This window comes from Malus sylvestris, chromosome 5 (genome assembly GCF_916048215.2).
Source record: "Malus sylvestris chromosome 5, drMalSylv7.2, whole genome shotgun sequence".
Classification (NCBI taxonomy): Eukaryota; Viridiplantae; Streptophyta; class Magnoliopsida; order Rosales; family Rosaceae; genus Malus; species Malus sylvestris.
Window position 1 is genome coordinate 22,514,784 of NC_062264.1, and position 25,492 is coordinate 22,540,275.

A 25,492-nucleotide genomic window follows, 5' to 3' on the forward strand; every position below is an offset into this window, starting at 1 on the left:
ACCACTCTCCACACGCAACATTAGCTTCTCGGGTACCACAGATAACTTTGCCAAAGATCTCTGACAAAGTTTAGACACATAAATTTTGAAGGCCCAGCTACCCTACTATTACCCACAAGGGTCAAGGAATAGCACCATTGCTTGATAACTGGAAAGTCCCTATGTGTGTCACCCTCCGTGCTCCGTGGCAAGGCAGACTGGAAAAAATGCCCAACCTTTACTCACATTCGAGAAAACACTCCCAACAAGATTGCTTGCTCAAAAATCGAAGAGGCACCGCTCTCCGAATCTCGAGAGTCAGACTTCCAACATGATTACTTGCTCAAAAATCAAAGAAGCACCGCCTTCCGAATCTCGAGAGCCAAACTCCTAACAGGATTACTTTCTCAAAAATCGAAGAGGCACCGCTCTCTGAATCTCAAGAGCTAAACTCCTAACAAGATTGCTTTCTCAAAAATCGAAGAGGCACCGTTTTCCGAATCTCGAGAGCCATATCCTTAACAGGATTGCTTGTTCGAAAACCAAAGAGGCACCACTCTCCGAATTTCGAGAGCCAAATTTCCTTCGATAAAGCCTGTCTACAATCTTCACACGCAACATCAGCTTTCAAGATACCATAGACCACTTTTCAAAGTGCTCTGACAAAGTTAAAACATGTGAAGTTTGTAGCTCCTACTACATTGCTATGACCAAGAAGGGAAAATGAATAGCATTACTACTTGTTGTTAGGGAGACTCCTATATATGTCGACCTCCATCCTCCACGAACAGGCAGACCTGCAAAAATGCTCAACCCTTCCTCATATCTGAGAGGGCACTCCCAACGAAGCCTCTCGAAATACTCAGCTTTCTTCCCCCCTAAATAATACATATACAAACCAGCCACACCAAAGCAAGAGTATTTCATATCATCAGGATCAAAAGCAAGAGTATCCCATATCATACTTTTTCCCTGTCTTTTCCTTTACCCTTGTTCTTACCTACAAGACAATGAGAAAGAGAGCAATCAGTCAGCACTTGGAATCAAGCTTCCAGTCAGGAACTGACTGCCTAAAACCCCTTGCCTGATTACTTACCTGGCATTGCTCTCGAGTACTCATCTTCAACATCTTATGCTTCCATAAAAGATACCACATCTGCCTGAGGAACAGATAGGGCAAGTGAGAAGGATACAATGAAGCATGTGGGGATAAGGGCAACAGAACATGTGTCGATTCATCTACTACTTCGTCAACAGCAAAAGTATCCCATATCATCAAGGTCGAACGCACTCTTGATTTGATGGACTTGTTTTGACCCTCAAATTCTTGAGTCGGCCTTATACTCTGGAGGAAACCAGAAAACCCTCCAACCTAGTTCAAGAATAAGCATGTGGAAAGTTACTTCGTCAAAAGCAAAAGTATCTCATATCATCTCTTCTCATTTTTTCTTCTGTTTATCCTTTATGCCGCCTGCAAGATAGGGAGAATGAGAACAATCAGCCTAAACTCGAAATCAAACTTCTAATCTGGGACTAATTACTGGGAGCTCTGATTGCTTACCTTGTCTGTCACCTCTTTTGGCAGATCTCCTAGCTCGGCGACTTGGGGGACTCCTACTACATGGTTTATATCGCGTTTGACCAAGCCTGAAACTAAAAGTAAGCTTCAAGTAAAATTGATACATTACCTTGTGCATTTCCACTGGTTAAAGATACCACCCCTGGATGGAGGAAAAGTACTTCCATAGAAGATGCCACATCTTCTTACGAGACAGATAAGGCAAGTGAAAATGATACCACACTTCGGTACTTAGAAGTTTCGTGATTACTCAGCAACTTGGATCTTGCAAGTCCCCAACCAAGGAGCTTCCCTCACTCGGGAACTTAGGGGAGCACTGTTTGTACCATACTTGACCAATCCCGAAACTACTAAGCACCGGTCAACGTTATACCGTCAAGGAACCAGAAGAGTTTCCCTCCAACCAGGAAGCCAATCACAGTGCGACACGTGTTGACATCAGAAGCCAATCATAACGCGACACGTGTCAACATCAGAAGCCAATCACAACACGACACGTGTCAATGTCAAAACAAAGCTAGAAACTCTCTTCTATAAAAGGAGATCATTCTCCCACAATATTTCCTAATGTCATTTGTACTAAATCATTCACTAGTACTCACTAAAGGAGAGCTTGAACCTATGTACTTGTGTAAACCCTTCACAATTAATGAGAACTCCTCTACTCCGTGGACGTAGCCAATCTAGGTGAACCACTTACAGCTTGTGTTTGTTTCCCTGTCCCTATCCATTGACATACTTATCCATACCGGTGACCGAAGCAATCTAGCGAAGGTCACAAACTTAACACTTTCTGTTGTACCAAAATCCTCACTGATTTTGTGCATCAACAAATTTGATGATTGTGAGTTCTGAATCTGCTTTATATGCTGCAACTGAAAGTGATATCATTGTTGGTGTGAAAGTCGGTCGAAATGCCACAACTGAAAGTGATATCATTGTTGGTGTGATGGACAATGGAATTTGGCCTGAAGCTAAGAGCTTTAAAGATGAAGGTTTTGGTCCTCCTCCTAAGAAGTGGAAATGTGTTTGTGAAGGCGGCAAAAATTTCACTTGCAACAAGTATGTCTCTCAATATTTACATGCATAAAGTTATCAATTATACGAATTAAAACTTTTGGTTGAGTTTCTTCATTTCAAAATTTCATAATTAAACTACTTTTGTAATGGTTTTGCCTTTCTACTTTGCAACATTTAGTCAACATTAAGAAATGTTTGTTTTGCAAAAAGATCGTTGGTGCTCGATATTACTTAACAGACACTACAAGGGATTTCCGGGGTCATGGAACTCACTGTGCATCAATTGTAGCCAGGAGTCCTGTAAAGGATGTAAGCTTTTACGGACTAGTAAATGGTACTGGAAGAGGAGGTGTACCTGCTGTGAGAATCGCAACATATAAAGTCTGTGATCTTGATGTCGGGTGTAGTTCAGACGGTATCTTGGCTGCTTTTGACCATGCAATTGTTGATGAAGTTGACATCATTTCAATTTCACTTAATGGATTTTTTCGTTCTGAGCCTCATTTTTATATTGACCTGATTGCAATTGGTGCCTTTCATGCCATGAAGAAAGGGATACTAACTTTACAGTCTGCCGGAACCATATTTAATAGTTATAAGGTTGGTCATGTGACAAGTGTAGCACCATGGATATTCACAGTTGCAGCTAGTACCACAGATCGTCGGATTATTGACAGCACTATTCTTGCAAACGGAAAGAAACTAGTCGTATGTCTCATCCACTTCCTTTTTCAACAAAATAAAAACATTTTATGAATACTTGTATATAGTGTGGCTCAGATTGTTTTCATTTCAATACTTTTTAAGTTCTTATCACAAACAGGGGCACTCTACAAACACGTCCACATCAAATGGAACAAATTTTCCTCTCATATATGGAAAAAATGCTTCAAGAACAAATTGCTCTCAAATGCTAGCTAGCTAATTCTTGTCCCCGTTTCACTTTTACTGCATACAATATAAAGGAATAAAAATGAAACTATAGTACTGACTTCTTGTTGCATTTTAGTATATGTTGGGAAGGTTACCTGGACCCTGATTTAGTTAAGGGAAAGATAGTTGTATGTGAGAAGAACACTGGAATTCCTGGGGCTTACAGATATGGGGCAGTTGGGATAATTTTTGTTAATTTTATGAACGAAACTTTTTCTCAAGTTCTCCCATTTCCTGGGGTGAATTTAATCATAGAAGAGTTAAATGTGGTCAAGTCCTACATGAACTCCACCAAGTATAGATTCATTTCAATACTGTTAAGGTTGGCAATTTTCGATCACGTTGCTTTTTAAAGTCTTGAAAGCCTCTAACAAAACATTTGTCGCACTGAAGAAGGTGATAAATTTTAACAAGATACCGTAATGCAACTCGAAATTGGCACAAAATTTGTGTACTTGTGTTGATACTGAAGAAAGATGAAGTCCAACCAGTGGCGGATCCAGGAAAAAATATTCGGAGGATCACATGTAAAAATTCACAAATATTTCTTAGACATATAACCTTAAAAATTAGGGAACTTTAACGAAAAGCTCCCGGTACTGTTCACTTTAACGAAAAACCACATGTTTACACTAAAAAGTCAATCCTGGTACTATTCACTTTACCCTTTATTTTGTCTTCATCATTAAAACTCAAAGTTTTCAAACCCTTTTTATTAGTTTTCCTAACTATGTTTCCATCTAAGTTACAATTATGCTCATTATCAATGAAAGAAAAAACATTGTTTTCGATATAAACCACTATGCTATTACTCAACTATTGATCTTCCATTCAATATCGCAATGGACTTTTCAAAATATTCATAGCGAAAAATGCTTTATCCATCGAAGGCTGAAACAGTAGCTACTAGTATAACCAAAACCAATGTAATTAACAAATACACATGATTATAAACTCATACAAACCAACTCCTCACACAAAACTTAACTCATTCAATATCTAGATAAAAACTTTCATCAATTTATCAACATAAATTGAAATGGAGCTATAAAACATAAAGTCAAGCAACTAAAAAAACATAGTGTATATTATTTGTTGAAATATAATTACAAAAAGGATGAATATTATTATTGATTATTATTCTTACTACATAAAAAATAGAGTAATTGCACTCATTGTGCTGATAGGATTCTAGACTCAACAGATTATGCCATGTATCAAAAGAATACAAGACGACGTCGTTCACAAAATAGAAAAACAGGATTTCAGGTTGTCCTCTTCAAATCACACAAGGCCTCATACTCTGCAAGATTGCAACCTAATAATTGACGGCGATCTCAATGAAACACAAGGGAAATCTTTTCCAAATTTCAGACTTTGGATTGTGTTTTGGCCGATAAATTGCCGATTTTGTCAAATGTATGAAGGGAAATTTCAACCCTCAAAAGGGCAGCACCCAAGTTATCTATGGAAATTCACAAGAGTTTGGAGGGTCAGCTGACCCTCCTTGCCCCTTAATGCATCCGCCCCTGAGTGTAACTATAAAACTAAATGACAATATAGTGAATAGTTCAATTATTTATAAGCACATGCAAGTTACCTTCATTCATACTCTCAATACGTTGGCCCCCTCATGTGTGGCAATTTTCAAGTTTAACACGTGTACACAAATTGACGTAAAGCATGTGTAGTCGTTTGCTTTACACATGTGACAACCTACTTTGATATCATAAAAGAAGTTGAGATTTCACCATAAACCTAATTGGCAATATGGGAGTAGTTCAACTACTCATAAACACATACAAGATCCCGTCTTTTCCAAACTACTCTTAACAGATAATTAGTTGATATGAACTCTTAATTAGTGCACGTCATAAAATTACATTTCATCGTTCGAACTTGTAAATATTAGGGCTGGTTTGGTATTCCTGTGCTTTGAAAAAAAAAATTATTTCTACTGTGCTGTGAGAATAAGCTCATTTTTGCTGCTTCACGTTTTCAGGTTTTTTTCACCCAAAACTGTGAAAATAAGCTGTTTTTAAGAGTTTACCAAACACATTTTTTAGTTCAGCTTTTTTTTTTACCTACTTTTTATAAAAACATTTTAGTACCAAATCAGTACTTAGTATTCTCAAGATAAGTTTGACAATGTTGAGGTTATACTTTAATCATTGCAATTTAGTCTAAAGTTACACAATAATACAAGGTAAGGTTATGCTTTTTGGTTATGGGTAGATGCAATTGCATTACAAAATCATTGTTCGAATTAAAGAGTACAGTTACCTTTTGAAAAAAAAAATGGATACAATAGTCTAACCGTAAAGAAGTGGGCTTGGGCCTCACACACAGTTGTGTGAAAACCGGCAAACCCGTTAGAAAATCCGATATTTGGCGACAGGAAGACCAAATGACGACACCACCCCTGAGAGACCGTTTCAGTGACCTTCTTGTCCGAAAATCAGAATCTTTCCCCAACGGCTACTTACAGAGAGACAGCCAAATTTAAAACTTAACGACTCTTTCACTCTTCACCGACCAATCTCGCTTTCGCTGCCGCTCACGCAACCGTACGCTCCTCTCTCGCTCTCTCCCTCGCTTCGCGGAAATGGAAGAAGAAACTCAGAGCGTGCAGATCGACGGCATCCACGAAGGTGGGGACGAGTTCTACGAGAAGATTGAGGCGCCCAAGTTCGTTGATTTCACCGAACCCGACCCGTACCGGCCCGACGACCGTTACTGGTTCTGCATGCGAGTCGGTTCGTTTCACTCTAACCCAGTAACCCACAAGTTTAATTTCTTCCCTTTATTTTCAGTAATCAGAAAAAGCTCTTTCGCTTTCAAATATTGAAGATTTTTTTTAGATTTTTAAGCTTGAAGATGAACTTCGTGTTATTGATTGACTGGTTAAGTGTGGATTTTAGCTTCTGTTCTGTTTTGAATTTGATTTCTGCTCTGGTTTGTTTGATTTGGAGCTCTCTGTTTGGTTGCTGGGAAAATTGAAGGGATAAATTAATAAATTAGGTGATGGGTTTTAAGGAAATGAACAAAATCAACTCAAAGATGATTAATTTGAGTGGAGCACTCTGTTTGGATGCTGAGAAAATTGAGGGGATAAAGTATTAAATTAGGTGATGGGTTTTTAGAAAATGAACAAAATCAACTTAAAGATCATTAATTTGAGTTTAATACTTTGAGTGGTTGATCCAGTTGGCTTTGGTATAAAAAACCCCTTTTTTGTTGTGGTAATGAATTTTGAGTATATTGGGGTTTGTTTTGTAGGATGCGATCAGAAGCATGAAGAAGAACTAGACTCAGAAGCGATTTACAAGAACTTTGTTCTTCGGGTGAGTTTATAAGTTCTGGTTTTCGTTTAAAGTGGGATCACATTAGTTCACTTTATTGAGATATGAAAGTATTGGAGTTTTGCAGGTTATGGCAGCAAGAAGTCCTAATGTGAAACTTAGAAAAGCACCAAGGTATACATGCAAAAGCAAAGCTCTAAATGGAGCAAATTCCAATTCCTTTTCCTACTTCTGTGATTGGGCTTCTAACAATACGATTCTCCTTTTGTTTTCTATGTACTAGTTTGAAATGTCCACTGACAGCTCCCGCAAAATCTTCCAAGCCTAGAGTATCAAGGCTGGCCCTCATTTCTTCCTTCTCTCGTAAGATGGTCAATGCCGAAGATAAATCCAGAAAACCTCTTCATAAGATCTGTGCAACACCAAATGCTAAGGCAAAACAACCGTCTGCTCTGTCCAAGGCTCTCACTACTCCAAGGAATCGGAAGCCCGTCTCAAATCCAGATACATTTCGAAGTGTTAGGAACCCCAAACCAAAGAATGTTGTGGTGCCAAAGAATAGGGTGGTAGCCAAAGCTCTGGTCTTTCACTCTCCGAAGAAGCCTGTGAGAACCAAGGCTTCAACGGAGTGGGGTACTCCTATGGGAAAAATTTGTTCAGCCATGAAGAAACTTGAGATCGCTAGTGGGAAGAAACATGTTTTGGAGTGTAACAAGCCATTGCCTTTAGATACTTCAAGAAAACAATTTAGAGGGCGAGAAGTCAAAAGCCGGGTTTTCAATTCTTTTCATTCTAATAATTGCAAGGGCCAGGAAGCTAAATCCATGAAAAGAAAGAACATGGAAAAAGACTTGAAGCAACAGTGTTGTGATCCTGTGCCTCGTGAAGAGGTTGATGACAATGATTCCAGTGACATGGAAATTGATGAAAAATCAAGGAAAGGTACACTGGAAGGGTTCTCCATATCAGGCACTTGTAAGAGTGGTAGACTGAATGGTAAGAATCAAGTTGAAATCCTATCCGAGACATCGAAAGGTGATACTACCTCATTGTTGAGTTCTGAAGAGAGGGATTCGGAAGAGAATTACAATAAGGAAAGCGCCAATGATGGAAACGGTCATCAAGAGAAAACAAAGTTAAGATCAGAGAAGAGGAACACCCTTGAACATGCGGACGACGATGATGATAAAGAAAATGCTTTGGCCTCTGACAGCAAAGCGAATGAGAATGAGGTCTTGGAGAGTGATGATAAAGAAAATAATACTGCCTCTGGTGATAACAGGTGTGGTTTACTTTTCATTTTTCTACAAATATATTTTTTCTTAGAACTCCATTGTAATGAAATTTTGTCAATTGATGCAGAGAACTGAATATCAATGATCATTCCAAGAGGATAAATTTGGGCAAGCATGATGCTTCAAAAAACTCACAAGAGGTTCCTTTTCTATTAACCCCTTTAAGATATACGAGAAATGAGAATATCATATCTTCTAAGTGTTTATGTTCATTCAATTCTCCCTAATGGCTTTTAATTCCTGTTAACACTTGAACAATGATGCAGGTCAATCAAGCAGATAAAATTCAGAAAGAAAACTCCACATCTGTTGCCAGCAATGCTAAAGGGGTGAAGTATAGGAAACCAAAGCCTACAAATCCGAAGCCTTTTAGGTTTAGAACCGATGTATGTGAAACCTGTTGTGACCAGTTTCTTTGATTAGCAGTTATAGCGTTGATGCTTTATCTGATATGTTTTGGGTTCTTTTTAGGAAAGAGGGATGCTTAAGGAAGCAACTTTGGAGAAAACAGTTCATGCACCGCTGAAGGAGATCACATTAGTCAGGACTCCAAGGGCAAAGTCAACAAGCAAACATCAGAAAGTGATACAGGTAAGTCCGTAGTTGAACTTTCGATCACTTCTTTCTATCTTGTCATTAGTAAAGCTCCTGGCTTATGCATTCTTCGTTCCTGATCAGATAACTAAAGATTGCCTTGGACAAAGTGAACATGAAAATGATACCCAGGGAAGCTGTGAAAAGAGATTAGACAGAAGAACACAACTTGAAGAAAATGTAAGTCTGTTGTCATAGGGAAGATGGAAATGGCATATTCTTGAAGGTTCCTTGCATAGAGATCTGACCAAGCTCTTCTGGTATTATGCAGGGAATGAGAGGAGCTACTTGTTTGAAGACCCCAAAAGCAGACTCTGAACGAAAAGCATCTGTGGTGACTCCGCTAAGACGTAAAGTTTCTACTTACGAAAATTCGAGCCCTGAAAGAGCACAAAAATCAAAGAAAGAAAGGGCGAAATCACCAATGGTGCAGCAGAAGTCTGTGAGACCGAGAGGGTCAGTACTAACTTCGTTTCCTCATTTATCATCTTTAATGACAAACGATGTATATTCATCAAAACTTGATCATACTGGCATTTTCTTTTGCAGGGTAGATTCAAGTAGGAAGAGAGCAATGGTTTCCTCCAAGACACCTTGTCAGCTTAGCGTAATAAAGGAAACTTCATCAACAAAGATAAGACCCAAGAAAGCAGTAGCACCCTGCAGTGCTTCTCTGGCAACCAAAGGTTCTGCTTCTGCCCCTTCCAGATCATTGTCAAGGGGACGAAGGCCTATAACCATTCCGAAAGAGCCACATTTTCACAATATCCATGTACCGAAGACTTGCGCGGGGCTGCACAAGGAAAATGACTCATTGGAAGCTCAACAAAATTAAGCCTTGTGTTGTGTGATGAATTGTTGTTTGTTCAATAACATCATTGAATTGTATTTGCTTGCTTTGCTTGAATGTATTCTGGTTGTGTTAGGGTTTTGGGAATTGTTTGTTCATGAGAGGATTGAATTGTATTCATTTGAAGGGCAGAGGCAGTGTACTTGTCAGTCAATGAAAAATGAGAGGATTGAATTGTATTCATTTGAGGGGCAGGGGCAGTGTGCTTGTCAGTCAATGAGCTCACCTCCAGCGGGGGAGGTTGCTCGGGGGCTGTGGATCAAACAGTAGGAAATTGCTGGGGGGATGAGCTCCAGCGTATGGAAGCCCGAGCAACAGGCGAGGCCCGAGGAGCAGGCCCGTCGAGGATTGCCAGCCCGAGAGCCCGAGGGCTGCGTCAGGCGCGTGCGTTTCACACGCGCGTGGGCGCGAGTCGTCCGACAAAAAAACAGGGCTGGGGCCCGCGATTTCAGTTTTGAAAAGAAACCGTTGGGGAAGCCACGTGGCTTCCCCATGTTTGTTCGATTGAAACGGTCATATTTTATGGACCGTTGGATTTCCAACGGTAAAAAACATTTAAAAATCTCATTTAATTTCATCCGTTTGATCTAAGATCAACGGTTCACGTTATTAGGCTTTGTAAATTATATAAAAAAAAAGAAAAAACTGTTTAAAAATCTAAAATGTTACCGTTGTGACACATGGCACAATCTGGAGTGTTGGAATTTAAATTTTTTTAAATCCAACGGCAGAGATTAATTAGGTGAATAAAAATTTTAAAAAAATGTAAAAAAATTCTTAAAAATCCGAAAAAAAATTATGAAAAATTATAAAAAATTTTGATTTTACTTTTCTATAAATACCTTCTCATTATCTTCTACCCTACACCACAATTTCATATTTTCTCAACTACTTTCAACCACATTCCTATCTTTCTTTCAAAGTTTCAATCCAATTTTTTTCCAACAAAATGACTACTCAACCAGGTACGAATTGGACGCTTCTTGAAGATGTTGCGTTGTGTACTAGTTGGGTTCAAGTTACTCATGATTCGATTACGGGTAATGAGATGCAGTTGCGAGAAATGTGGAGTCTTATTCATACCAATTATCTTGAGAAAATGGGTGGGCAAAGAACTAAAGAATCGATGTCCAGTCGTTGGAAATTACTTAGTCAATCGTTTAGTACGTGGAGAGACGCCTTGGCACAAGCTAGTGGTAATTTCGAAGTGGGGAAAATTTAACGGATCAGGTAACAATATATTATTTATTTGTTAGCTACTTTCATTATATTTATTTGTTTGTATTATTTATTTGTTATCTTCTTTCATTATAATTATTTGTTAGCTACTTTCATTATATTTATTTGTTTGTATTATTTGTTACCTACTTTCATTATAATTATTTGTTAGCTACTTTCATTATAATTATTTGTTTGTATTATTTATTTGTTACCTACTTTCATTATAATTATTTGGTTGTATTATTTATTTGTTACCTACTTTCATTATAATTATTTGTTAGCTACTTTCATTATATTTATTTGTTTGTATTATTTGTTACCTACTTTCATTATAATTATTTGTTAGCTACTTTCATTTATAATTATTTGTTTGTATTATTTATTTGTTACATACTTTCATTATAATTATTTATTTGTTACCTATTCTCATTATAATTATTTGTTTGTGTAGGAACTTCAAGCACAAGCTTGGTATGGTGCCAAAACCAAAAGCAAAAACAAAACATTCACCCGGTTTGAATGTTGGAATATTGTCAAAGATTGTCCTAAATTTAGAGTTGTGCATGTCGGTCCAGAAGTTTTCATGAACAGCACCCCTCTACACTCTACACCTGAGCATGCCTCGCATGATCATGATGAAGATGATTATGAAGAAGTGCCTGAAACGCCCCCCGTTGAACAAGCGTCGGGGTCAACCCGTTTTCCAATTAGGCCTCAAGGTAAGAAGGCTTCAAAGAGAAAAGGTAATGCTTCCAAGAATGATTATGCAAAGTATATGGAAGATCTTGCCCGCCAAGGTGAATTGAATTTGGCCCGGGAAATGGCTAAATTTGAGGCTGATAAGGCTAGAGAGGATGCAAAAGCTGCAGCTTTTGAGAGAAAATTTGAAGATGATGAGAGAGAAAGAGAACTACTTCGGCAAGAAAGGGAACATAGAAGAGAAGAAAGAATGGTTGAACGAGATCGTGACATTATGAAGGAGCCTTTAGAAGGGAAGTCTCCAGACTCTAAATATTTTTGGAAGTCAGAGAAAGCGGACGTGGTGCGAAGGAGGCGTGCAAGAGAAGCGAGAGCAAGAGGAGATGGTCCTAGCACCACAAGAGAAGATTATCCTAGCACGACAAGAGAAGATCATCCTAGCACCACAAATTGGTTGGGTGATGGTTATCATCCATTCACGAACCCATAATTTTCCAATCAATTCGGGTTGTAATTTCTTATTCGGGTTGTAATTTCTTATTCATTGAATAAAGTACTTTATGTTGTTTCCAATTTATTGAACTTAGTACTTTATTCAAAACACATTTAAACACACCAAATAAAATAACATCAACACACCAAAAGAACACACCAAATAAAAACAAACACCAAATAAAATAAAATTACATTTCAACTCACTAAATGAACTAAAAAAACACACCACATAAAATAAAATAAACACACCAAATAAAATAAAATTACATTTCAACTCACTAAATGAACTAAAAAAACACACCACATAAAATAAAATAAACACACCAAATAAAAACAAACACTAATGAACTTAAGTATCGTCAGCACCCCTCAATTCCCACTGGTGCTCTATCAAGTCAAGTTGGCGGGCATTGTGCATATATGACCTTTGAAGTGCAGTATATCGTTGGATGATCCTTTCATTGTAACGTCCATCCCTTTCTAATGGCTCATGTTGCACGGGCTCATCGGTGGCGTCATGAGCACAATATATACGTGTTCTTGAATTGTTCATCGTGTCTGGCTCATATTCATCAACGGCTTCATAATCGTACTCATCTTCCACAATCATGTTGTGAAGAATGATGCACGTCATCATGATGGATCGAAGCGACTCTACATCAAACAATCTGGCAGCACCCCTGATGATCGCCCAGCGAGCTTGGAGGATACCGAAACAACGCTCCACATCCTTCCTGCACCCTTCTTGACATCTTGCAAAGTGTTTTTCCTTTGCACTGCGCGGACGTGGCACTGTTTTGACAAATGTTGACCACCTTGGTAAATGCCATCAGCTAGGTAGTATGGCCCGTCGTACATACGTCCATTGACCTCATACGTGACTTTTGGTGCCTTTCCTTGCAGGACATCGTTGAACACTGGGGATTGGGCAAGGACGTTGAGGTCATTTTGAGCTCCCGGAACCCCGAAAAAGGCGTGCCAAATCCATGTATCAAAAGATGCCACCGCCTCCAAAATGATACTTTTTGATCCTTTTCTATCCCCATAAGCACCTTGCCATGCACTTGGACAGTTTTTCCAAGTCCAGTGCATACAATCAATGCTTCCAATCATCCCTGGAAAACCTCGCATCTGCCTTTCTTCAGAAGCCTTTGTAAGTCCATATGAGTAGGTTTCCGGAGGTACTCTGCGGTGTAGATAGATTCGATTGCCGAACAAAACCTCATCAGGGACTCAAGAATGGTTGATTTTCCCATCCTCGTTATCTCATCCACTTGGTCTGCAGCTGCTCCATATGCAAGCATCCGCAAGGCAGCAGTAATTTTTTGTTCAGGCAGGAGACCCATAGCACCAAAAGCATCCGGCTTTTGCACAAAGTAAGAATCATGGTTGCAAACAGCGCCCATGATTTTGTTGAACAAATGTCGTTCCATTCTAAAACGACGTCGGAAGTATGTATCAGGGAATGCACTGTTACGGACAAAATAATCATCCAAGAGCTCATGACCTCGTCGTTGCCTGTTTCTATCAATGTTTACAGCACGGTTGGGCCTGCAAATATGAGCCACAGTTTGGACGACTCGACGGGATTGTGAGGCTCCTGCCATTCTTGATTCATCATCTCTTCGTCTACGCTCGTCATCCTCTTTCATCTCATTTTGGGCCCAATCCCCAACATTGAACATTCCTTCTGATTGGTTAAACAATTCTTCCTCTTCTTGCTCGATTTCCCACATCATCTTTGAAGACGAAGAAGAAGACATTGTAAGAAGGAAACAGAAACTATGAATAATGATATGGATTTTGGTGAAGAATGAAGCAAAAACTATGAATAATGATAGGGATTTTGGTGAAGAAGGAACCAGAAACTATGAAGAAGGAACCAGAAACTATGAATAATGATAGGGATTTTGGCGAAGAAGGAAGTAGAAACTATGAATAATGATAGAGATCTTGAGAAAATTGGTGTGAGATTTATGAGGATGGATGGTGGATTATATGGAGGATTTAGAAAGGATTAGGTTGTAGATAATGCCACGTGGCATGCCGTCATTCGTTAAAAATCTGGTGGAAATCTATCCTCAAAGATTGTAATCGGATTGTGACACGTGGCACGACGTGATTGGTTACAAATCTTATCAGAAATCCATCATCAATAATTGTCTTTTCAGATAATGACACGTGCCTTGACATAACGATTAAAAATCTTATCGGAAATCCATCACCAATAATTGTCTTTACGGATAATGACACGTGGCGCAACGAGAACGATTAAATATCTTATCCGAAATAACAAATAAAATTCTTTTGAATTATTTTATAAATACAAAAATACAAAAATTTTATTGCTATTGGCTTTTCGGATAATGACACGTGGCGCAACGAAAACGATTAAAAATCTTATCCGAAATTACAAATAAAATTATTAGGGTTATGTATTATTTTATAAATAAAAAAGTAATAATATTTTATTGCCAATTGCCAGGGCTATTCAATGCAGGGGTGGAGATGCAAAAGACAATTGCCAGGGGAATGCACTGTTCATTAAGGGCAATTACTGTTCACTAGGTGGATTAAATAGTGAATAGCCTGGGGAGAGGGCTCCTACACTGGAGTTGCTCTGAAAAATGAGAGGATTGAATTGTATTTATTCATTTAAAAGAAACATGCAATATTTAGAGAACCTCGACGGTTCGAGGAACTTGTCTTTCTTCATTATTTGTTGGCACTAAATTTTCTTGAAATAAGAAGAGAGAGAATTGATATCCTTTCCAATTTTCTAATTTGAAAAACAACATTTTCCATTCACTATTCATTGGCTCCCCTCTCTGCCTCAAAGTAGGGGTATATCAATCAGTAGAATGTTTACGTACTCGACGGCCCCCATCCAATTCCCCGCTTAGGGAACTAAGGGTTTCCGGTTTTGGGGTACCCAAATCCTAGGCGAACGCTACACAGTTTAATAGAACAGTCCAATACTTCCACGCAATTATGTGCATTGAACTGGAACCGACTTGTTTGCAAACTGCTTCTTTGTGGATGTATGAACTCTTGAGACATGCATGCACGGTTTCTAACTGGAGTCTGCACCCAAACGGGAAGACTGTTGCTTATTCTCTGGTACGAATTTTTGTATGTCTTCCCATTGTCCTTTCTTTATGTGTTTCAGCTTCTCAGTTGCAGCCACAAGTTCTGCAGCTATTCCTGGTTCATTAGCAGAATGTCCTGCATCTGGAATAACCTGTTAAGAGCAAAATGATTCGGTGATAATATATAGCAGAAAGATGGAAAGACTACTGCAATTAAGGTGAGTGCAATTAACGGTACACATGATGCAGGATGCTATGCATCTTACACAGTTCATATATATTACAGTGGCCTTATTGGTAAACGACGTGACCAATACTTACAATGGATTGACTCAAAACTATAGTATGTTCTCTTCTCGTGTAGATATAAGTTTTATACCAGCGGGATGGAATAGCATAGCCAAGTGATAAACAAAAATCAACATGTTTGGTATGTAAAGCCGTAACCATTTCACAGCGATGAATGGCCTATTAACCTTGAAATCAGCTTCTGGCCATGCTTTATGAAGATCCCAAGCTGACATCATGGGGCAACACATATCATATCTTCCCTGTAAAGTCAGTAGTTTAGTTATTTCAACTCTAAATATATCAGATTCACAATGAAACTTCCAGGCACACATAAGCACATGTTTGAAGGAATGACTTTACTAGATGTGGAACTACCGTTAAACACATTTATCGTACTAGAGTAGAAAAGAAAGGATAAATCGTTTCAATTCGAGGATCCCTTTATTGTTTGCAAAGAGTTGAGTAAAACAAAAATGAAAGCTTTCTGGTTATCTAAGGTTATAACACTCTAATGACAAACCACCTGTTCACGGGCAGTGGCGGATCCATAGTATGGCAAGGGTGGGCACCAAACATCGAAATTTCCTCCTACTAGCCGGTTTTTGCCCACCCAGCAGCTGGGGAAGGGCATGGCAGCAGAGACTGCTTCAGCCGAGGAAGGACCAATGAAGAAGGCTTCAGTTCTTATTTTAAAGGAATGTCTAAATTGTTTAGCATGGCAAAACTCACTTCGAAGTATAAATGTGCTCTTTGTATAATCTTTGATTATTTTGACAAGAAAACTTGAAGAATGTTACATGTACTTAGTGTCATAATTTGGTGAGCAGCCTCTCCATAAATGGGGTAAGGCTAGCCGACATTTACCTCTCCCAGACCCTGTGTAAAGCGGGAGCCTTGTGCACTGGGTACGACCTTTAACCTCCTTCCTCAATCCGTTTAGCGCCACCACCATCGCTGTGGTCCACCCACCAAGAAGACAACTTATGGCCAAGGCCAGGCAAGTCTGTCTTGTATTTCCTGATCATCCGAGTTTAATCTCTTTTTGTATGCACCAACAAAACAGTCCCTCTCGTTTTCTGGAATAAGATCTCGAAACGGCTCCCACGCTGGATTTTGAAATATCAGAAGCAATCAGCCGCTATAAAACTAATAGACATGCCAAAACCAAGCTCATATTATAGTATGCATGAATTTATCAAGCAAAGTTACCAGGAAAAAAAAAAAAATCCTTCTTTGTTGATGATTTGTAAAACTAGGAATCATTTACAAGTTCTATCAACTTCTTAATAACCAATATAACAGAATGCCACATGGCATTATCTAGTTGATCCAATGGTAGTTAAGGTAGAAGGGTAATGTTGTAATTAATCTTTGTGGCTATATAAGAAGTGGTAGTGTGTTCAGTTTTAGTAGAATATCATTTGTAATATTTCTGAAGCTTCCAATATACAATCTCTCTCTTTCTCTTTCTCTCTGCCTTCTCTCATCTCCTTAGTTCAGTTATCCATTGTTGTTCCTATTAATATGGTATCAGAGTCGGAATTGGCTTGTCGCCACTCTCGATTCTGGTGAAGACTTCCGCTGGTTTGGGTGCTGTCTTGAAGATTGGGTGTTCGGAGATTGGGTGCTCGAAGATTGGGCGTTTGGTAATCTGGAGTGGCGTTCTTGGAAATCTGGAGCAAATCAGGTGCTTTTGTTTCTTTCTTGGAGCTGTGGTGTTTGGTGTTTTGGTTCAATTTGTTGAAATTTAATTGAAGCGAATATTTGGGGTTTTTTGGTAGAATTGTGATATGTTGATTTATGCAATTATCATTCTTTCTGTATTGGTTCTTGGAGTATCATTCTCTAGGACTTATCGATTTAACGAAGAAGGTGTCATTCTTTCTATGAATCTTGGAGTTTCAGTCTCCTGTGTTGTGTTTTGGAGTGTCAATCTCCTGATTTAGTGTCTCTAGTCGAAGTGTGCGATTTGTGTTGTGATTTGGAGTTTCATTCTCCTTATTTGAGTGTTGTTCTGTGAATCTTGGAAGTCTATGGTGTATTCGTGGAGTGTCAGTCTCCTTGTTTGGTAATTTTTACTCAGAGTTCTGATTGATTGAATCTTTTTCAATGGCGTCATCTTCATTCAAGATTGAGAATTTGTTGGGTATGTTGACTATAAAACTTAGAGATGATAATTTTGCTAAATGGGCCTTTCAGTTTTAGTCGGTTCTTAAAGGGTACAAATTATTTGGTCATTTTGATGGTACGATTGGTTGCCCATCAAAGTATGCGGTCAGTTCAGAGGCTGGTATTACAAGGGACATTACCACAGAGTTTCTTGATTGGGAGTCTACTGATATGGCCCTTATTAGTCTGCTACTTGCTACACTAACAGATGAGGCAATGCAATATGTCTTGGGGTGCATGGCTGCCTTTGAAGCATGGTCGAATCTTGTTGAACGTTATGCTTCTGTTTCGAAGTCTAGGGTTAACCATTTGAAAACTGAGTTGCATACGATTCAGAAGGGGGCAGATAGCATTGATAAATACTTGTTGTGTTTGAGGAATATTAGAGATCAGTTAATGGCTGCAGGATAGACATTTTCTGACAATGATATTATCATTGCTGGGTTGGCAGGTTTACCTAAGGAATATAGTGTTATTCACACTATTATCTTGGCACGGGAATCTTCCATTACCTTACGGGAATTTCGTGCACAATTACTTGGAACTGAAAAGGAGATTGAAGGAGAAATGCATCTGCTATCTCAGAACATGGCTGCTCTTTATGTTCAAGGTTCTCACTCTGGTCAGAATACTAATTTGGGATTTGTCATGTATGGAAGTGGATCTTTGAGTGGTGCATCTTTGTCCAATTCTCAACATCATGCTCATATACCTGCTACTACAGGCGGCACGATTATTCAGCAACCACAGGGTGCATTCAATAATGCTCATCACCATGGTGTGGAGCCTCAGATGTTTGGTTCTAATACATTTCCTCCAGGGCATCATGATCAATCTTATGGATATGGTCTTGTAGCTCAATCTAATTCTGGTCAGCAGCAAGGGTTCAGTACTCAGAACTACAATGGGGGTTACAAGTCTTGCAATGGCAATGGTGGTCAATACAGGAATAATAGCAACAACTATAGAACTGGTAACAATTTCAGAGGCCGAGGGTTTCATAGTGGAAATGGTCATTACTCTTCCGGGTCAAGACAAGCTCAGAATGTTACTGGATCGTGGTCAGGCAATATAGAAGCTAGACCAAATGTTGTCATTGAGTGTCAAATCTACAATAAACGAGGTCATACGGCAGTGAACTATTTTCACAGAAATACGGGTAATACAACAGCTGGTTTTATTATGGAATGTCAGATATGTGGAAAAAGAAGACATTCTGCTCTTGACTGTTTTCATAGAGCCAATTACACATATCAAGGTCAGCCACCTCCATCTTCCCTATCTGCCATGAATGCACAGCAAACATCCCAGGTCCTTCCTCCAGATTCGTGGATTGTGGACTCGGGTGCTTCACACCACATGATTGCAGATATAAATGCATTAAATCAAGTGGCTTCTTATCAAGGTTCTGATAATATAACCATTGGTAATGGTTCAAGTCTACCAATTACACATATTGGCTCCACTACCATTCATATTGCTGATCGTTCTCTTGTTCTCAGTAAAGTTCTTCATGTTCCAAATATTGCCAGAAATCTTCTTTCAGTGAAACAATTATGTGTAGATAATAATAGTTGGTTTATATGTGATGAGTGTGAATTTTTTGTGCAGGACAAGAAGACAAGGGAGGTGGTGTATCACAGAATGAGTAAACCAGAAGAGTTGTTTCAGATTCCGGTGGTTAAAGTTTCTGGAAGGCTAGAATCTGTTACAAGAGATCCAGTGGCTTACTTAGGGAAAATGGTGAAATTAGATATTTGGCATCAAAGATTGGGACATCCAGCACATGATACAATGGCAGCAATGTTAAGACAGTCTAAAGTTGTACACAAGTTAGATAATACATGTGCTACTTGTATTTCTTGTATTCAGGGAAAAATGTCTAGGGTACCTTTTCCGGTTAGAAATAACAGATGTGTGGTTTCTTTTGAGAAAGTTCATATTGATGTTTGGGGTCCAACTCCTGTAAAGTCTGTGGAAGGTTTTAGATACTATGTACTGTTTGTTGATGAATATACAAGATTTACTTGGATATTTCCCATGTGCAACAAATCTGATGTATATGCAATTTTTGTCAAGTTTTATACTTTCATTTGCACCCAGTTTGGAATGATAATTAAAAGGTTGCAAACAGATGGTGGAGGTGAATATACTAGCAAGAGGTTTACATCTTTCTTGGCTGAAAAAGGTATTATGCAGTTCATTTCCTGTCCTTACACTCCTCAACAGAATGGGATTTCTGAGAGGAAACATAGGCATGTGGTGGACACTGCTCTCACTTTACTAAGTGCTTCTGGTTTAAGTAGTGAGTTTTGGTACTTTGCTTATGCATATGCAGTATTTCTAATTAATAAAATGCCTTGTAAGACTTTGTCCTTTAGTTCTCCTTATTTGCTGTTATACAACAAGTTACCTGAGTTGCAGTCTTTGAGAATATTTGGATTTGCTGTGTTTCCTTGGATAAAACCTTACAACAGTCATAAATTGCAGTTTAAATCCAAAATGTGTATTTTCTTAGGCTATGCAATGGGGTATAAGGGCATTATTTGTTATGATCAACAGTCCAAGAAGTGTATTATATCAAGGCATGTCATTTTTGAAAAATCCATTTTTCCTGCAAAGTTAAAGTCCTCTCACAGTGGTGATATTTCAGTTAAGTCAACTGATAACACTAGTTCTGTGATTCTGTCATTTCCTATTCCCCTAAGTGCTACAAGGAATCAATCTAAGCATGGTCAATCACCAGTTCTTCATCCTGTTGGGACATTAGGATCTGTTAGTACTTCTCCACAGCATCAAAGCCATGCATTTTCATCAGCATCAACACCTGGTACTTCCAACTCTTCAGCTAGTGATACACCACATCAACCTCCTTTGCAACCTGTCCTCGATCCTACTCAACTACAGGTAATATTCCCTCTTTCTGACAGCTCATCTCATACTGGTTCACCTATCTTACCTGTACAACAACCACCACATCATGGGATTCAAGCTAGATTACAAACATGAGCTATCTCAAGAAAGAATTATGAAGCTTATCTTGCAGAGCTACCTGAGTTAAGTTCATTACAAATTCTGGACTCAAGTTCTGATAAATCTGTTTTTGGTCCAACTACTGGTGCATGCTTTGCTGGTTTTTCGTTCTTAGCAGATATATCAGAAATAGAAGAACCTAAGAATTTTAGGATAGCATCTTGTAAATCTGAGTGGCAAAAAGCTATGCAAGAAGAGTATGATGCTTTAAAGGCTCAAGGTACTTGGATTCTAGTTCCTCCGCCATCTAACAGAACCATTGTAGGTAGTAAATGGGTCTATAAAATCAAGAAAAATCCAGATGGGTCAATATCAAGATATAAAGCTAGGTTAGTTGCTCAGGGTTACACTCAAGAACAAGGGTTGGATTACTCAGAAACCTTCAGTCCAGTGGTAAGACACACCATTATAAGGCTTATTCTTGTCTTAGCTGCACAATATGGCTGGAATCTGCGACAACTAGACATTAAAAATGCCTTTTTGCATGGTGATCTCGAGGAAGAAGATTATATGCAGCAGCCTCAAGGCTTTGTGGATCATTCTTCTCCAAATCATGTGTGTAAACTCATTAAGTCTCTCTATGGCTTAAAGCAAGCCCCGAAAGCCTGGAACTCAAAGTTTACGAGTTATCTTCCATCTCTTGGTTTCACAACTTCTCTTTCGGACACAAGTTTATTTGTTAAAGTCTATGAAGGTGATATTATTCTTCTATTACTTTATGTAGACGACATCATTCTCACTGGCTCCAATCCTACAAAAATTCAAGCAGTAATCACTAATCTTGCAGAAGTGTTTGATCTCAAGGATATGGGCAGATTATCTTTCTTCTTAGGCTTGCATATTCAGTATAAGGATGATGGGTCACTATTTATAAGTCAATCTAAATATGCTAAGGACTTACTAAAGAAGGCGACAATGGAGACATGTAAGCCCACATCTACACCGTCAAAACCACATGCCCAGCTACTTGAACAAGAAGGCATTGCTCTCTCTGATCCAAGTCATTATCAAAACCTAGTAGGGGCTCTTCAGTATTTGACCTTTACTCGGCCAGATCTTGCTCATGCTGTTAACATGGTCTGTCAATTTATGACTTCCCCAATGGATCTTCACATGCACCTTGTCAAAAGAATCTTGAGATACTTGAAAGGAACACTTGACTATGGTCTGCACTACAAATAGATCTTGGATTTCAATCTACTTGCCTATTCAGATTCAGATTGGGCAGCAGATATAAATACCCGAAGGTCTATAACTGGGTTTGTGATTTACTTAAGAGATAACCCGATCTCATGGCAATCTAAGAAGCAGTCAACAGTTTCTCGTAGTTCCACCGAGGCTGAATATAAAGCTCTAGCACATTCTGCAGCAGATTTGTTTTGGATTCGGGCTCTCCTCAAAGATATGCATCAGCGAATCTTGGTCCCTCCATTACTTCACTGTGATAACCTCAGTGCCTTGACTTTAAGCTCGAATCCTGTTTTTCACTCCAAGATCAAACATCTTGATATCGATTATCACTTTGTTCGAGAAAAAGTGCAACGAGGTGATTTGATTGTCCATTATATACCTACTACGGATCAGGTGGCAGATGTGTTCACAAAAAGATTGCATAGTCTTGTGTTTGTCAAGCACTGCCGACAGCTTGCACTTGCTGTTTCCGATCAGTTTTCGGCTGGTTGATTCAAACTTCACTTGGCTGTTCAGTTTGAGGGGGGAGTAATAACCAATATAACAGAATGCCACATGGCATTATCTAGTTGATCCAATGGTAGTTAAGGTATAAGGGTAATGTTGTAATTAGTCTTTGTGGCTATATAAGAAGTGGTAATGTGTTCAGTTTTAATAGAATATCATTTGTAATATTTCTAAAGGTTCCAATATACAATCTCTCTCTTTCTCTTTGTCTCTCTGCCTTTTCTCATCTCCTTAGTTCAGTCATCCATTGTTGTTCATATTAATACTTCTAACAGCACTACATCAGATATGCAAGCCTCCAACAAATTCTTTGCTAATAATGGAAATTCCACAATTGCACTTTTTATATGTTGGCCAAATCGGATAAATGATCCTTGTGGTCATAAGGTATTCGAAAGATAGCCCATGTGCTAAAAAAACTCGGATTTAAACCCCTGTGGTTTACTCGTTAGCAAATTTAGTCCTAAAGTGATTTTTCCGTTAACTATCTATTACTACATGGGTAAAATTGTACTTTGACATGTGCACCTTCTTCTTCCTCGTCTTAATATAATTGTAGCTACATTTTTCGAGTCTACTCTCCGCCTAGGTAACGATGGCATTTGCAGAGTCTGAGACCGAACCCATGATTAAGAAAACATTTTTCATAATTCATCATACATATAAAGTTAACGAAATAACAAATATTAACATACACAAATGGCAGTGATCATACAAATTACTTATTCATCTCAAAAATTATCAAATGGGCAATCTAACGTAAGAAAGGATTAACTTACGACAGCCTTGACATCTTTTGAGGTAAGAACAACAATAATAGCTCCAGGTATCACCTTCCTCTTGTCAGTTCTCAACTGATTAGCCCAAAGCCTGTTATTGAAACTCCCTCTAACCCTCTCCCCCAAAAACCCAGAACCACCACTGCAGAAACCACTTGGTCTTCTCAAATGGGTGTGTTTCAAAGCCACACAGCAAGAATCCATTCCTGTTGCTTGCCAACTTTAATAGAATTCTAACCGATCAGAAATTGAAAACTCAGATAGCATTTAAACCAAAATCCCAGTAAAACCCCCAATCCCAGTAAAAATGTCAAAGTACAATTTTACCCATGTATTAACAGATAGTTAACAGAAAAATCACTTTTGGACTAAATTTGCTAATTTAAATCTGAGTTTTTTTAGCACAAAGACTATCTTCCGAATACCTTATGATCACATGATCATCTATCCAATTTGGCCTTATATGTTTGATAAAATTGTAAGAACAGTGCAGCAGTCATTCAATTCAAAGGGGTTTTGAAAAACTATGGACATGTACTTCAAAACACCTATCCTTATAAATTTACAAGAACAATCCGTAAGGTAGATAATATGATCTATGCCAAAATCAAAGAATTGTAGCATACCGTCGGGGTATATGGCAGCAGCACCACCCTCATAAAACCAATCAATCTCCTTCTTTCTTAAAAGAAAAATCCCTCTAAGAACAATTCCAGTAACCTATAAAAGCACGACAAAAGAATAGAAAACTCCATCATATGGTAGAGAATTTGAAAGTGTAGATGACCTTCTATGAATAAGTTTGGGATCCAAGCAAAATAACTGATGGTAAATCAACAAAAACTATGCACCTTATCAGGGTGTGATTGGCCATATGCAAGGGCAAGTGTACTGCCCCGTGACTCACCAAAAACCTGGATGACAAAGTAAGAAAAGTTCTCGTAGTTAGAATCGAAAATATGAAAGAAGCATGTTTTTCTTTACCCAGAGCTAGAAACGACCTACTGACCTGCCATTCCGGAATTTCCAAGTGCTCCTTGAGCTTTTCAATGTCACTAATGAGATCCCATGTCGTGTTTTCAACCAAGCAAGCATGTGGGGTACTTTTCCCCGCACCTCTCTAGCAATACCGAAATAATTTCATATATCAAATGTAGGACGAACTAAAATGCATCTAATAACTTATCATAAAGGTTGAAGTAGCAACCTGATCAAACAAAATGATCCGGTAAAACTCAGGATCAAAGAATCTTCGATTACTTGGTGAAGTTCCTCCTCCTGGACCCCCATGAAGAAAAACTACAGGCTGCAGGACAAGATTCAAAACATATTAATAGACAGCTGTCAAATGTTAGTTAGGAAAGTTATCCTTGTAATTTACCTTTCTGTTAGTTTGTTACTTTTAGCTTTCCTATAAATACTCAGTTGTAACTTATCATTACTTAAATGAAATCATATCTCAATAAAAGCAGCCTTCTCCAGCATAGCTCATTTCCAAGTCCTACAACTTTGAGAGGATTTAATAATCCCCGTTTTCTAAAAATTTGAAATCTCTAATAACTGAAGAATCGTGTTGAAGATCAACATCAGCCCAATTGGTGTTTAGATTCTAAATAACTCTAGAAAATACAGTAGCAAGCTTGGAAAGCAGAAGCTTCTAGAAGACTTTGTCCAGCTGCAAATGGAACTAGATTTTTCTAGTTCAAATCTGCATGTTAAGTCAGTGTGCATGCATATTAAGCTAGAAAGTTCTAGCAGCTTGTAATATTGTGTGGCTATTATGCAAAGCTTAGGGCGGTGGCAGTGTGTAAGTCGGCAAACCTCACATTATAAATATGTGAGGTGCTAAACTAGAGAAATGAAGTAAGAGAGAGCTAAGTAATCAAGAAAAAAGAGAAGATGTGAGAATCAAGAGAGCTAAGTGAGAGTGAGAAGTAAGAGTAGTCTTGTGAGGAGTGTGAGTGGTCTATAGTGTGTCTCTAGAAAGAGTGAGTGTCATAACTTCTAAAGAGTGTTCTTGAGAGTTTGTGTGTTGTAATATTTTGTGTGTGTAAAAGTCGTACCCAGTGCACAAGGCTCCCGCTTTACGCAGGGTCTGGGAGAGGTGAATGTCGGCTAGCCTTACCCCCATTTATGGAGAGGCTGCTCCCAAGTCTCGAACCCGAGACCTACCGCTTATGGGCGAAGGCACTTGCCATCGTACCAAGTGCGACCTCTCCAACACTTATGTTAGAGTTGTGTTGTAATACAAGTAATTTATTTACTTGTGTTGTGTCTCTCCAACACTTATGTTAGAGTTGTGTACTCCAGTTTTTTCTCAACAATTGGTATCAGAGCGGTACGATCAAGGACCGTCTCTAGTGAAGCTTCCGAGAATCGTGAGAAATTTAGTACTTTGCAAGATTGTTGACTAATCTTGTTTGGCTTATCTAAGTTCTGCTGACACGATGTTTGATCTTCGAGTTG

At 38.7% G+C, this 25,492-nt stretch overlaps 3 protein-coding genes and 1 pseudogene across 6 annotated transcripts; 3 read left to right on the forward strand and 1 right to left on the reverse strand.

Moving 5' to 3' along the window:
• The first annotated feature begins 2,396 nt into the window (after positions 1-2,396).
• On the forward strand, positions 2,397-3,503 carry LOC126622658 (subtilisin-like protease SBT4.12). The gene is made up of 3 exons (XM_050291412.1): positions 2,397-2,624; positions 2,789-3,286; positions 3,402-3,503. Exons 1-3 carry the CDS (start codon positions 2,397-2,399, stop codon positions 3,501-3,503), a joined length of 828 nt encoding a protein of 275 aa, XP_050147369.1.
• Positions 3,504-5,984: 2,481 nt separating this feature from the next.
• LOC126620939 (uncharacterized) lies at positions 5,985-9,772 on the forward strand. Of its 2 annotated transcripts, XM_050289271.1 has the most exons (10): positions 5,988-6,267; positions 6,791-6,855; positions 6,941-6,987; positions 7,097-8,095; positions 8,176-8,248; positions 8,375-8,494; positions 8,580-8,699; positions 8,787-8,882; positions 8,974-9,158; positions 9,252-9,772. In XM_050289271.1, the coding sequence occupies exons 1-10, from the start codon at positions 6,117-6,119 to the stop codon at positions 9,535-9,537; spliced, it is 2,142 nt and encodes a 713-aa protein (XP_050145228.1). In that variant the 5' UTR covers positions 5,988-6,116; the 3' UTR covers positions 9,538-9,772. The 2 variants fall into 2 exon arrangements, with proteins under 2 accessions (XP_050145227.1, XP_050145228.1); XM_050289270.1 differs by having other exon boundaries at positions 5,985-6,267; positions 8,974-9,772.
• A 2,448-nt stretch (positions 9,773-12,220) lies between these two features.
• Positions 12,221-13,652, reverse strand: LOC126622659 (protein ALP1-like; annotated as a pseudogene).
• A 3,121-nt stretch (positions 13,653-16,773) lies between these two features.
• On the forward strand, positions 16,774-19,550 carry LOC126623328 (uncharacterized). Of its 3 annotated transcripts, none has more exons than XM_050292178.1 (2): positions 16,774-18,942; positions 19,128-19,550. In XM_050292178.1, exons 1-2 carry the CDS (start codon positions 18,084-18,086, stop codon positions 19,166-19,168), a joined length of 900 nt encoding a protein of 299 aa, XP_050148135.1. In that variant the 5' UTR covers positions 16,774-18,083; the 3' UTR covers positions 19,169-19,550. The 3 variants fall into 3 exon arrangements, with proteins under 3 accessions (XP_050148135.1, XP_050148136.1, XP_050148137.1); XM_050292179.1 differs by having other exon boundaries at positions 16,774-18,921; XM_050292180.1 differs by having other exon boundaries at positions 16,774-18,774.
• Positions 19,551-25,492: the final 5,942 nt, after the last annotated feature.

What these genes read in the sequence shown, in the direction of transcription:
- LOC126620939 (XM_050289270.1), top strand. Translation starts at nt 6,117, where the DNA reads ATGGAAGAAGAAACTCAGAGCGTGCAGATCGACGGCATCCACGAAGGT. An exon ending in ACAAGAACTTTGTTCTTCGG is followed by an intron (nt 6,856 to 6,940) that starts GTGAGTTTATAA and finishes GGAGTTTTGCAG; the next exon opens with GTTATGGCAGCAAGAAGTCC. An exon ending in CTTCAAAAAACTCACAAGAG is followed by an intron (nt 8,249 to 8,374) that starts GTTCCTTTTCTA and finishes ACAATGATGCAG; the next exon opens with GTCAATCAAGCAGATAAAAT.
- LOC126623328 (XM_050292178.1), top strand. Translation starts at nt 18,084, where the DNA reads ATGCATCTGCTATCTCAGAACATGGCTGCTCTTTATGTTCAAGGTTCT. An exon ending in TTCTGATAATATAACCATTG is followed by an intron (nt 18,943 to 19,127) that starts GTAATGGTTCAA and finishes TTTTTTGTGCAG; the next exon opens with GACAAGAAGACAAGGGAGGT.
- LOC126622658 (XM_050291412.1), top strand. Translation starts at nt 2,397, where the DNA reads ATGATTGTGAGTTCTGAATCTGCTTTATATGCTGCAACTGAAAGTGAT. An exon ending in ATTTCACTTGCAACAAGTAT is followed by an intron (nt 2,625 to 2,788) that starts GTCTCTCAATAT and finishes TTTTGCAAAAAG; the next exon opens with ATCGTTGGTGCTCGATATTA. An exon ending in CAAACGGAAAGAAACTAGTC is followed by an intron (nt 3,287 to 3,401) that starts GTATGTCTCATC and finishes TATCACAAACAG; the next exon opens with GGGCACTCTACAAACACGTC.